At 32.7% G+C, this 14,143-nt stretch overlaps 1 protein-coding gene across 2 annotated transcripts; it reads right to left on the bottom strand.

Moving 5' to 3' along the window:
• Positions 1-3,317: 3,317 nt before the first annotated feature.
• On the bottom strand, positions 3,318-9,199 carry LOC132750579 (uncharacterized). Of its 2 annotated transcripts, none has more exons than XM_060740586.1 (6): positions 9,076-9,199; positions 8,151-8,331; positions 7,648-7,796; positions 6,775-6,922; positions 4,640-4,811; positions 3,318-3,589 (listed from the first exon to the last, which is right to left on the bottom strand). In XM_060740586.1, the coding sequence occupies exons 1-6, from the start codon at positions 9,086-9,088 to the stop codon at positions 3,551-3,553; spliced, it is 702 nt and encodes a 233-aa protein (XP_060596569.1). In that variant the 5' UTR covers positions 9,089-9,199; the 3' UTR covers positions 3,318-3,550. The 2 variants fall into 2 exon arrangements, with proteins under 2 accessions (XP_060596569.1, XP_060596568.1); XM_060740585.1 differs by having other exon boundaries at positions 8,151-8,334; positions 9,076-9,188.
• Positions 9,200-14,143: the final 4,944 nt, after the last annotated feature.

The following is a 14,143-nucleotide window of genomic DNA, read 5'->3' as shown; positions in this document are numbered from 1 at the left end:
TCTGCCGTTTTTTTTCCTTGTCCACCTAATAACTTAAGATTCCTTTGGCCCACTGTCTTCATATTTGGTATTAAGACTGGTCATGATAAGTTGATGACCCCTATTGATTTTGAGGTCAAAGGTCAAGGTCACAGGGGCCTTGACTAAGAAAAGCTTTTTAGCCCAATTACTTAAGAATTTTTTGACCCACAGTCTTCATATTTGGCATGGAGGTAAGTCATGACCATTAGATGAACCCTATTGATTTTGAGGTCACTGGGTCTAAGGTCAAGGTTTCAGAAGCATTCACTAAAAAAAGCTTGTCCACTCAACAATTTAAGATTCCTTTGACCCACAGTCTTAATATTTGGCATTGAGATTGGTCATGATTAGTAAATGACCCCTATTGATTTTGAGATCAAAAGATCAAAGGTCAAGGTCACAGGGGCATTGACTATAAAAGCTTGTCCGCCCATTAACTTAAGAATTCCTTGAACCTCAGTCTTCATATTTGGTTTTGAGGTTGGTTATGACTAGTAGATAACCCCTATTGATTAGAGGTCACTGAGTCAAAGGCCAAGGTCACGGAGGCCTTGACTTAAAAAAGCTTGGCTACCAAATATCTAAGAATCCTTTGACACACAATCTTCATATTTGGCATGGAGGTTAGTCATGACCATTAGTTGACTTGTATTAATTTTGAGGTCACTGGTTCAAGGTCACTGGGGTCTTATCTTAAAAAGCTTGTCTGCCCAATACCTACCATAGCCTTCATATTTGGCATGAAGGTTAGTCATGACCATTAGATGACCCCTATTGATGTTGAGGTAACTGGGTCAAAGGTTAAGGTCAGAGGGGACTTGACTTGTAAAAGCTTGTCTTCTCAATAACCTTAAACTCCTTTGACCCACAGTCTTCGTATTTGGCATGGAGATTAGTCATGACCTTTAGACAACCCCTATTTTTTGTGAGGGCACTGAGTCAAAAGTCAAGGTCACAGGGGCATTGTCTTCAAATAGCTTGTCCGCCCAATTGCTTTAGAATCCTTTGACCCACAGTCTTCATATTTGGCATGGAGGTTGGTCATGACAATTTTCTGACCACTGTTTAGTTTAAGGTCACTTGGTGAAGGTCAAAAAGCTTGGCCACTCAATTGCTGAAGTATGCTTTGGTCAACAGTCTTCATATTTTATATTGAGGTTGGTTATGACAAGTAGAGGACCCCTTTTGATTTTTTATAGATAGATAGATATTTATTCAGGTTAAAACACACATACATGTATACATAAAACAACACTTTAGCATTTTATATAAAACTGATGACACAATTGTAATAAAATATTTCGGAAGTTTGTCAGACATAAATATCACAGACGGCTCATTAAATAATACAATATTATAACTAAAAACAAAATCTAAAACTCTTTCTTTCCTATGACTAGATATCAATTTACTAGTTTAATAAAATGTAAGGACGTAAGTGGAAACATGTATAGAGTAGTGTGCAATAACCTCGGATTGCCCATGAAAGCCCGAAGGCTTATTTCCAATGGGGTCCTTGGATATATACTTACTATAATATACAATATAAACACAAAAACATTGAAAAATACAAAACTTTGGAAACTGGAAGATGTCATTTACGTAAAATATCAAACTATAGTATTTCCATTAACTTTGCTAAAAAGAAAACAATAAAAATGAGATCAATATCTAGTCATACTAGTGGATTTAATTATGATTTACTTACCTAACTGTTCTAGTAAATGGGCCTTCACAGAGCTTTTGAAATTTCCTATCTTATTAATTTTTTTGATGTATGTTGGCAAGGAATTCCAATCATTAATTGCTTTTTGAAAAAAAGTTACATTATCTTTCCCATAACTTCTTGGGACCCTAAAATTGTACTGATTCGACCGAGTTGAATAAGAATGAATGTCTCGAACAGGTATAAAATTTTCTATCATATATGAAGGGCACTGGTTATTAACAATTTTAAAAACATGATTAAGACGTAATTGCTTATTTCTGTTTTCTACATTTAGTAAAGACTAATTAGCAAGAATAACATTATTGACACTATCTCTAGGTCCCATACCGTGTATAAATCTTAACAATTTTATTTTGACAAATTTGAAACTTATTTTTAAAACACTTGTTCAGGCTCGGGTACCAAGAAGAACATGCATAATCAAGGTGACATTGTATTAGTGCTGAGCATAAATATTTTCTAGTCCTAAAATCTAAAACATTTGCTTGCCTATACAAAAACTTAAGACGTGAATTCACCTTTGTGAGAATACAATTAACAATAGATTCACCTGACAAAGAATCATCAATATTTAAACCTAGATATTTAACAGATTTTGTGGATTCAATAGTATGTCCATTACAAACAATTTTGAACTCTTTAACTTGTTTTAGTTTACGTTTGGAACCAAAAATAAGACATTCAGTCTTTCCTAGATGAAGTGACAATTTGTTATCTACAAGCCAAGATGAACAAGACTCTAGTGTTTGAGGTCACTAGGTCAAAGTTCAAGTTCATAAGGGCCTTGACTAAAAAAAGCTTACCAGCCCAATAACTTAGGAATCGAATCCTTTGACACAGAGTCTTCATATTTGGCATTGAGGTTGATCATAACCATTAAGTGAACCCTATTGATTTAGAAGTCACTGGGTCAAGGTCACAGGGGTCTTTAGTTCCCAAAAGCCTTCAATTGCTTAAGAATGCTTTGGTAAACAGTCGTGATATTTGGTATTGATGTTGGTTATGACTATTAGATTTTTAGGTGTCTGTGTCGAAGGTATTGGTCACAGGGGCAGTAAGATTGTCTGCTTAAGAGTAGCTGTCCACAGTGTATTGATTTTGACTTGTTCACATGGTCTCATATATTCATCATAAAACACCCCCAGGCAAATCTGCATGAATGGGGGAGGGGTATTCAACAAGTCATGCAGTGGTAGTTTCATTTTTGTGGTCAGTAGGTCAAAGGTAAAGGTCACTTCGATCTTTGCCGCTAAAACATGTAGAATACATAACTTAACAATGCAGTGGCTTAATACCTTCAGATTTGGCTAGGAGGTTGTCCTTGAGCTCTAAATGACCACTGTTGATTCTGACAAAGTGGAATGCAGGGGTATTCACGACATGACAGTGGCTGTTCTAGGTTTATATGATTGACAATAATTGTTTTGGGGTAGCTGTGATTGTTTGGGTAGGTAGAAGGAAGGGTACCAAAAATATTTTAATTTATGCCCCACATGGTTTCTGCTCAGTAACTAAGCAACTATGTCATCACGACCTTCATACAACAATAACATGTTTGTACTTTTAAGATTACCATTTAATTCAGAGTATATATTTGTTTGTCAGAGCTAACACATGTAACAAGACAAAGTCACCGTCATTATCCATTGCTCAATATGTCAAATTGATGTATGTAGTAGTGGTGTCAACTTTTGATGGTGTACAAGTTTCAGGATAGTGTTTTCAGCTTAAGGCAAATAATATTGCAGTGAATTTGCTGTAATAGTTAGCTTTCCATCGGGGTATGTTAGTCTCAACCCTCTATAGAAGGTTCCCTACTGTAGAGCTTCTCGCCATAGTCTGAAAAAGAAATAAATTGCATAAAGTTGTGTAAATTATTTCGTTACCAAAAAGAGCTCAAATGAGGAAATTTGTTGTTGAACTAGCGAAGGAATTGTAAAGAACTTTGTAACAGTATAGTATTATTATACTTGAATGATGGAGTATGATAAAAAGACTCGTTCTCTTAACTTGTAACTAATACTGACGTAGTACTTTATTTAAAGTAAAGACCATTTTAAACAGGCAAAAATATATTTAAAACGAAGATATATTTGTACATAATTTAATTTAAAGATTTATTAAAATATTCAATATGTGATTAAATTGCCTTTCAGAATCACTTCTGTTTACTAATATATCTACATTAAATTTTGTATATTTGTTTATTGAAAAGTTGTACATAGCAGGCGATCTATTTAATTGATATCAATATCAATGAAGACATGTAATCCGTAACTTTGTTGCACTGAATGTTAATGTTGACCAAACATATAAGTACTTGCTATTCTGGTATAATTTAAAAAATGAAGTCTCTGTGGCCATCACCGCTGTTGGTGCGAATCCCGATAAGGACTTTGTATTCTTTCATATCGGGAAGCTATCCAGCTAGCTTACGGAACATCGGTGGTTCTACTCACGTGCCCGTTCGTGCCTGAATTTCACGGAAGGGCACATGAGGTCTTCCTCCACCCGTAAAGCTGGAACGTCGCCTTATGACCTATACTGTGTCGGTGTAAGGTAAAACCCAATGAAACAAACAAACAAAGTCTCTGTGGCCAAGTGGTTACGGTTGCCGACTTCGAATTGCATGTTCTTACCGCTTTGTGTTCGACTTTGAATTCTTCCATTTGAAAAAGCTATTCAGCTAGCTTACGGGATGTCGGTGGTTCTACTCTGGTGCCCGCTTTTGACTTCAATACTTCACAGAGGAATATTCCTGAGGTTTCTTCCCCCAGTAAAGTTGTAAAAAAGCTATTTGACCATAACTGTGTAGATGTGTAGATTTAACTTAAAATTCAGCACGCAATCAAACGAAAGGTTTATTTCAAAAACTGTTCTTAAATTTACCAATATCTCTTGTTGGACTTCATAGGAGAGGTCACTAAAAAGAAATCCGTAATACGTCTGTATTAACCAAAAGTCTATCAGTTTGTGTTGCCAAGAGTTGCTGCATTCGTCTGCCAGAACTGGTGTTTGTGAAAAATTCGTCTTCAGGCAATGAAAAACATCGCTCATCAACCTTTTTTGGTAAATCATACTGATATTAATTATATACTGTATTTTGACATAAGTTGACATATTTAGATATTTAATTTTCATTGTGTTAACATCTGCGTATGGTACTTTCTGCAAAACATGACATGTGAAAAAATAGTAATAATAATATAATGAATAAAAGAATGAAAAAAAGCAACAACAACTATTTGTGCTTTGTATCTAGTCCTTATAATCAACAAGAGTGTGCGTTGAATACAATTGATTAGTTTTTGTTGTTGCTATTGGGTCAATTGCAGTTGTGATGCGAAAGTCATCTGGCTTAGAGTTTTGCATTTTGCCATTAATTACAGCTTATCTTCGAAGTGGTTGAAGTGCATGAGAATGGGATTATTTGTGTTCAATTTATTTGTTTAAATATCAATTTAAATGTGAATTTAAGTACAATGAAATATGATTGGACAAGGTGTGTGTCGAAAAAACCCATTAAAATTGATTTTTTTAAAAAGTATATTGAATGGAAGAACTTTGCCGATTGAAAGCCACTTTGTTTAAGTCCCCACTAGTTTTGAATGTATTTATCACATACCCGTGCCGATTTTGCGACTCCGTAAAAATGGTACTGCACGACTGCATATATTTTGACGTGACAGCATTTGCGTTATATATAAACATAGCGTCACGACGCGATAAATGTTAGCATTATGCATGTACTACAGACGCGTCAATGAAAAATTCGTGTAAGTTCATTACTGATTTTTTTAGAGCTTGTTGAATAAAATAATATGCTCGCCAGACGCTTGCATAATATAATTTTATTCAACTCGTTCAATAAATACAGTATTAAACTTGCACTCATTCAATATCCTCTATCACACACCTGTAAAAGTGGTATTGAACGGCCGTGCATATATTTTGACGTGACCTCATTTGCATTACACAAACATAAAGTAGCGTTAAGACGCGCTAAATGTTAGCGTTATGCTAAAGGAGCGTCAATGAAAACTTTTTTTTCCACTAAAAACGGTCTTTATTTTTGGTATGCCATAAATAGAATCTTAAATTCGTGTATGTTAATTACTAAATTCATTGAACTTATTGAATAAATCAGTATTATGCTCGATAGTTAATATGGCCAAATATAAACGGTTGTAAGTTGATATAAACATTATCTCTGTTAAAAAGCGTTATAATTCTGATGAGCTTTATGAAGTGTAAACAAAATCTATATCCCCGTAATTATGATAAAGCTAGTATTTCAGGAAAAATGGCAATTACTTCAGATTACTTATAAAGATGACTGACAGGCTAAATGGCTCAGTATTAAGGGTTATATTGCACAACAACGGTTGATACACAGCTATATGTCAAATTTATCATACAGCGAAATAACTTTCCTGAAAAGGGCATCCGTGGCCGAGTGGTTAAGGTCGTTGACTTCAAACCACTTGCCCCTCACCGCCGTGGGTTCAAATCCCGACAGGGACTTTGGATTCTTTCATGTGAGGAAGCTATCCAGCTAGCTGACGGAACGTCGGTGGCTCTACTCGGTTGCGCTCGTGCACGGAAGGGCATTTGAGGTCTTTCTCCACCAGTAAAGCTGGAGCCTCGCCATGTGCCTTATACTGTGACGATGTGACGTAAAACCCAATTAAACAATCAAACGAAAAACGAAGAATACATTATAAATTGACAAATATCGTGTATATATTCCTAGATTATATAAACGCAACAAACATCGATTGAAAAACGACGTTACAAACGTGAAGTTCTATATGTTTTATTACAATCAAGTGTTCAGTATTTGAAAAACAGACGTCCAGAAAGAAACGAAAAGCATAATGAAAACTAACACACACACACAAAAAAAAAACAACTTGACAAAACATTAAGTAAATGAATTTGATCTACATAGTTTTACTGACAGAGTCTAACTTTTAAATTACATGAGTTAAAATTGTATGTTTTAAAATTTAAAGGTAACTTGCCTTGGCAAATATTCCGTTGCTGTTTCAAAAGAAGTGATGCGATCGCCAAGTTTGTTTTGAGCATAAAACTTTTTAATACAGTCGCCATACACTTCGCTAATTGGTAATTCTGGACAGTTAACAGTGGGCGGAGTCCGGGCGAGTTCCACTAAAAAATAAAATTTACAATTTACAGAATGTATTGTTTTGAATCGGATACATATTTCAAGGTTAACATGAAATATTATAACTGTTATAATGCATTTAATATGCCAATAATTATGCTTAGCACGGCATACATGAAATTTCATACCGTCACAATGGTAATGCATTTCAGACGCCAATAGGTGTGCATAGCAATGCACTGATGAAATGTCATACCGATAATGCATTTCATACATCAATAGCTGTGCATAGCACGGCATACATGAAATGATATACCGAATTACCGGTAATGCATTCCATTTGCTAATAGCTGTGCATAGCACGGCATACATGAAATGATATAATTCGTTTTAAATGCCAATAGCTGTGCATATCATGGCCTACATATAATTTGTTCGCTTCATTATTTTGCATAGTAATACAGATAAATTAACACAATCAAATGTAAGTAAGAACTTTAAACACGTATGATACTCAGATATTTTGTTCAATTAATTAAAAACTTATTAATAATTTATAGGTCTGTTTGTTACATATAGTAAAGATGTGTTTAACATAAATCAAAGCATGTTCATCAATCAAAACATTTACGTAACGCAAAACACAAGCTTTGATTGTTTTAAATACTTTTGTGTGACAGTGTCACATTTTTTATTTCAACACTGAAAATTATTATATTATATTGTGAAATATAAAAAAAACCACAAAAACAATCAAATCATTTCGTACCTGATTTAAGCCACTCCGACACGTCATTGCCATCACAAAAAGTGTCCAGCTTTTTTCTTATAGAATCGGCCACCTGGTCATATTGCTCTGGACATCGGTCAGACAATGATTCTATGCAGTTCAGGTAGGATTCTTTACGCGTCACATTACTGTTATTGGTAGCAACATATTGAAAAATGTGATATCAATATTGTTTATAAGATATCAGTATATATCAGCTTTCTAATACCTTTTATCATTTCATTATTACAACTTCTATAAGATGTTTGTATACATTTGTTGAATAAATTTGTTAGATACATAAATTTACAATATTCATTGCAATATTCAACAAGTTAATATTAAAGGTTTATGTAATATATGTTTTAAAATTTTATGACCATTTGTTGGTCATACCTTGTCTCGTGCTTTTTTGTAAGTGCAATTGCAATATTCAACAGGGTGATTTTAAGGTTTCATATATTTGTTTTCGTCTTGTGCATTTTTGTGAATAATGACGTCACCTGCAAGTTGCTCGTGCGTCGCTTAGTAATTCGCCCCGCATGTGAAACATGCCATCAGTTCTACAAGTCATTTCATGTATTGCATAGTCCGTGTACTTTCTACAGTTGAAGTTTTCGTTAGAAACGCCGACCGGATGGCAAACAGTAGATTGGAATTGAAACAAAACCAGAAATAACACTGCTGCTGAAACATTAACAAAGTCTAAAAAAAGAGTAATAAATAGTTATTAATAACATAACTGCTTAATTATAGTTCTATTACAGTTTCATAGGTGGATATTCATCAAATCTCTCCCTTGATGCAGTGATTCGCATTTATAATAATTTGGTTCGAAACAAGTTTAAAATTGATGTTTGTTAGATATATACAAATTAACACAATCATTCTAGTAAATAAAAAATGAAATGGAATAATTAAATATTATTAATTAATTAATTATATATTATTTATGATTTTCTGCAATAATCACTACATTTATTATTATGATTGGCTATATCATATAGTAATTTGCTTAGATAAATTGATATTTGAATTAATTTTACAACTATCATTAATCGAATGAAAAATGTCAATTACACTATTGTGAGTGAAGAAGTGAGCGATCTTCCGAGGAGAATTTCGGCTGAACAAAATAGGTAAAAAGAATTCACACCGGTTTGACTTTGTCCTTCATGAGTTGCAATGACATCTATAACAATTCTCATGACCCATAGCACCGTAGCATCGGTATTGGACTAACACTCATTCAATATCCCCTATTTATCACAATATCTTTAAATTGAATATTAAATTTAAATTCAATTTTCACATCCCGGTCATTTTATATGATTTTAAACATAAAATACATCTTTATTTGAGCTTAGGCACTTAAATTTCAGTATTCTAATGAAATCTAACAAGAAAAAAAAATCATAAAGCATGTACCGTGTTTCGCCATGTTGAAAGTTTTAAATGTTCCACAAGCAAATTTTACATGAATATCGCAAAGAACAGAATAACAGAATTTATTGCATTCAGTTTTCAAACAGAAAACATAGCTTTACATGACCAGCACTGTGTATGTGATTAGAATGACCTTTTGCAAGCTGTATTATTACAACACATTAGAATGAATTGTTTTTCATGACTGAAATTATTTTCTGTTTTGACATTTAGAGAGCACCATTAACTCCCTTAAGTCGACTTAATTCTATGAATAACACTAAAATGGTTGATATTTGATCAAATTAGCCATTTTTGTGTCGCATATCATTATACTTTCTCTCGTAGGCTGTTTACCTGTTTCAAGCAAAGTTGAGCAAATCACTCTGAATCACGTTTTTAAGATACATACATATTCTGCTTCTTTTTTACGTCAATGACCAGCGAGTTCTGGAAATAATCATTAAACAAGGTTAAGTAAAGGGTCTTGCTGCAGATTTCCTGAAGTTTAAGTGTTGGGTAAAATGTCTACAAATTAAGGTGCTTTCCTGTGGAATAAACTACCACAAAATAAAGACTTCGACACAACAGTGAAATATTTCTATAAAGAATATGTTTTAAGTAGTGCGAACTTCTCGAAGCGATTACTTTCTTTTATGAGTACAATTACGCCTAAAATTAAGGGGAGATAACTGCGTAAAGATTGTCCAATTTTCAAGCCTTCTCCGGGAAGAAAAAATAGTACCCGATTGGTCGAAGATTTCTAATATTGTGTAATTCTTTACAGATAAACATGCTTATATAAAGCTCCATGATTATTTTCATCAGTGTTAAGCAACAGGTATACCGTGAACAAAATATCTCGAAATTATTGATAGGGGTTACAAACACTAATTTAGAGTAATGTGGTTTTCTTTAGACCGACATCTTATAATTTCCCCGTGGTCGAGAGGTTACACGCTGCGTTTAGGAAGCGAGTGGTCTTATGTATTTTTTTTCTTTTTGCTATTTCAATTTTTTTAATAGTTTAAGTCAAATAAATGTTGAATTGAATATTCGTGTTGCAATTAGCTATATAGCCTAATTTACTACATTTATAATACTGGAAACAGCATTGGTGGCACTATACAAAAACAAATTGGTTTATAATCTCACAACCTTCACCTTTCTGACATTCTGAGACCCAAACTAATTCAGCACCTTCTATGCTTTGATTAATTATATTTTTTATTTGTCGTTGTTTCACTCATGACAATAATTATAAGATATTGTTTCTCATGCCAAATATTTATACACGGTAATAAATTATTTATATACCGAAATGAAATATTATTATTATGAATTATTATTATTATACTAGGAATTCTGCTGACGCCGGTGTTAGGGGGCGTGGACGGTAACTTGACCTTTCCATCCAATATCGTCCATGAACAGGCTTAATCAAAGCGAACCTGAAACATTTTCAATTAAGTCGTTTTGGGCGTTCTTTAGGGATTCATGTTTCTCTATTTTACGTTATAAACTTTTACGCACGCCAACTTAAAGTATAAAATCATCAAACATCAATGAATATAAACACATATATACACTCAAATACACACACTTTCTACGACAATTTTGGTTGAACATGCCAGTATAGTGCCTGGTAAAATTATTTATTTTTTTACTGTTTGTGGACTTTGACATTTCGTATATGTCATGCCATTTAGATAGAAACATCATTAATCCGCCCATTTAACTCATTTATATAGAAAAATGCTTATTATGTAAGTTAATATCAAACTTAATGTCAGATAATTATATTACAGTGTTTTTAATCAGCCAGATCAGAAGGAAATTCTAAATGACCCCAGCGTAAAGTGCACAGATATACATCTAGGTACAAACGTCTCTGAATATGACACCAACGCTTCTGCTGTCAATCGGAACATTCTCGGGTATTATTCATTACGTCAACTCAATTGTATTGATCGTCATATTTCATTTACTTTTGGAATTACCAGTACTCATATCTTGGTAAATGCAACATTTCATAGACCCTCTAGCACCGGCTTGAGCAGAACTCAATTTTCAACACTTCATTGTGTTGGTATAAATGATCCGAAATAAAAAGTTTGCTAACTAAATGCCATTTTTTTTGCAAATATTGTGCAATAAACCTCAAATTATTTGATTGATGTTTAATCACTGGTGCACATTTCTAAAACAGTGGATAATTCCAATCGCTGATATTTTATGTCCTGTGATTTTCTCTATCTTCTATTCTTAAAAATATGTAAATTTACATTTGATTTGGCTTTCTAACAATACAGATTTAAATAACAATGTTCATAAGTTCTTACTTCTGAGTTTTACATGATTTAACTAAAACTATGACATAATTTGCAAAAACGATCTGTCTGCAAGAATAATAACATGGTGATTCCAATACCATGAATTTTAATTACTTCTAATTCGATTTAAGGAAAAATGAAAAGACAATAATACAGCTGTCAGACATTTGTCTATACAATCTTTCTCTAAAAACAGTGTTTAAATGAAACACGTATGTTACATGATTTGTTTTGAAATTTTGAAAAAAGTTTGAAAAGGAGATGATCAGAACTATGTAAAATAGGAATATAATCCGACATTTATAAGTGTGATGTACCGCCCGCAGCTTTGTATTAAATTGTAAGAACCTGGCAGGCTTAAAGTTTTTTATGTTAACAACCATATGGACATATCTGCTAATTTTTCTAAATTCAGATATTCACCATTTTATGTTTACTTGTTTGTTTTGCCGGTGCAAGGGGACATTGGCTGTACCCTCATTTACTACTATCGTTCACGAACAGTCTCGATCAAACCGAGCTTGGAACATTTCCAGTTACATTCTTTACCGAATATAATTATGGTGTTTATATGATTTTAAGCGTCCGCGCCGAAACGCAAAGCACTTTATGGAATGAAATAAGATTTTTCGAAAGGGCAATTGTTACTTCTCGGGCCTTTTTGTCTGTGATAATAACCGATCATTCCGATTGGTATGAGTTAACCCTCTCGAATTTACTAACATTTTAGGAAAGTAAAAACATTAATAATTCATTAATTTAGAAATATTTTTCACCAAATTTATACCGCGAGATTAAAACAATAATGGAAATTTTTGCCTATTATTGACCTTTTTTAACCTTTTAATATCAGAATGAATGATAATTATTTGCATAATTTTGTACGTACTTTTATTCTTTTATGAGACTGGACAGGTATAAGAAAAAATGCTGTAGAAAAAAATCTTAAATTTAAAAAAAAGGTGTTCGTGTGACTATAGAAAAACTGCTGGGAAAACTATTCAAAATTGTCTAGTTAAGTTTGCTTTCATCAATTCAATATCCCTTAACATTTTTCAAACTTAATCATATAAATAATTTGACATGATAAGCATTTATTTCGAGATAAAGTACAGTTAGGTATGTTTAAAACCACCAGCTTTCTAGATTTTTTCTGTGATCTTAAAATGAAACATGAACATCGTTTGGCTAGTCCGTTTGGTCATTTGAAAATAATATCAAATTTCAGAGTCTCTGGAGTGCTTTTAATCAACAATTTTAGAGAATGCTTTTGACCGCTAAACAAATTAGTTCTTTTATCAATCTATTTCTTGCACGATTCGTTCCAAAATTTCCTCTTTGCCATAATTGTCTTTATCTACATTCGTCAAATTAATTTTCCCCTGAACGTTCTATAGAATATTGAAACATTTTGCAATATTTGATTTATATAGCAGGACCATAGATGAATGAAGATCCCGTCTAAAAATAGAATAATAGAATCTATAGTAGTTGTATAGAATTCGTAATATCCTTTGTCAATAAACTTTTCGCTAGATATATGCGATTTGACAGGGTATCAAAGTATATATCATGAATATTAAATGAATATTTTGTGTTTGTGGTTCTAATATAATATATATTGTGTACATTTAATGAAGAAAACATGTTACCATTTTCAAACATTTTGATATTATCCTTTTTCATTTCTTTGTCGATAAAATTTATATAAAATCGTCGGAAATCGTACATAATCTGCGACTGGTGCAAATGTTAACCTTTGGTTGTTCTGAGCGTTTTATAATTTCCTGCATAGTTTTAACGTTGGAAAATGCAAGCAAAAACACATCGCAAAATATAGATTTTGGTACAATCTTTCTAATCTCATATTTTATAGTCTAACAAGATTGTGCAGTCATTCTGACATAATTTACAAAGACGTACTGTCTCTTAAAAAGCAAACATGATATTTCCAATATCATAAAACACAATCCTTTCTAATCCGATTTAAGGGAAATGCAATAAAAGATATGTCAGACTCTCGTCTCTTGAATCAGTTGAGTTGAAAACTGATATACTTAACAATATCCTTTGTACATTTATTTCGCAATTGAGATGTTTCTGTGTGTGAGAGGGATAAGCATAAACTATGTTGATATTTACAATAATTGTAATTATTATGCAGTGACATTTTCTTTTGCATTTGCATTTGCATGTAAGTGTATTTATCTCCTTCTTGGTATTGAATAATCGATGTTTTGGGAACATGATATGAAAAATAAAGGGACAATAAAAATATCCTGAAAATCTCATTGAGGTTAATACGAGTATGTAATGCAACTTCAAAACTATTTAAAGAGTACATCTTATTTTGTTTCACCATTTTCTATTATTTGCCTTTAAAATAGTCTTACCTTTGTTGTAGGTATCTGAAGAAGACGAAAATAAATTACTTCTTGAATCGTTATCTCAGATATGATATCTGTACTTGTGCAGTGTTTTATTTTTTATTCATTTTTAATTGGCGATTAATAGCACAGGTTTTCATGAATCATTACATTTTTGAAACAGGACAAAGGCGATGTTTGCAGTAAACATGACATTATATTATACTTCATCTCATTTTTGTTTTACAGCAGACATTTTTTGTATTTTCTGTGCCAACGAAGTGTCAAAAAAAGATGAAAGTTTAGACAATAAATCAAATATAACTTATGTTAGAGACATAACAGTAAATACGTGTACGTGTTATTACTTGT

Source organism: Ruditapes philippinarum, unplaced genomic scaffold (assembly GCF_026571515.1).
Source record: "Ruditapes philippinarum isolate M1 unplaced genomic scaffold, ASM2657151v2 ctg2702_1_1_1_1, whole genome shotgun sequence".
Classification (NCBI taxonomy): Eukaryota; Metazoa; Mollusca; class Bivalvia; order Venerida; family Veneridae; genus Ruditapes; species Ruditapes philippinarum.
The sequence above is the reverse complement of the archived record's forward strand: the minus strand, read 5'-3'. Positions and strand labels throughout refer to the sequence as shown.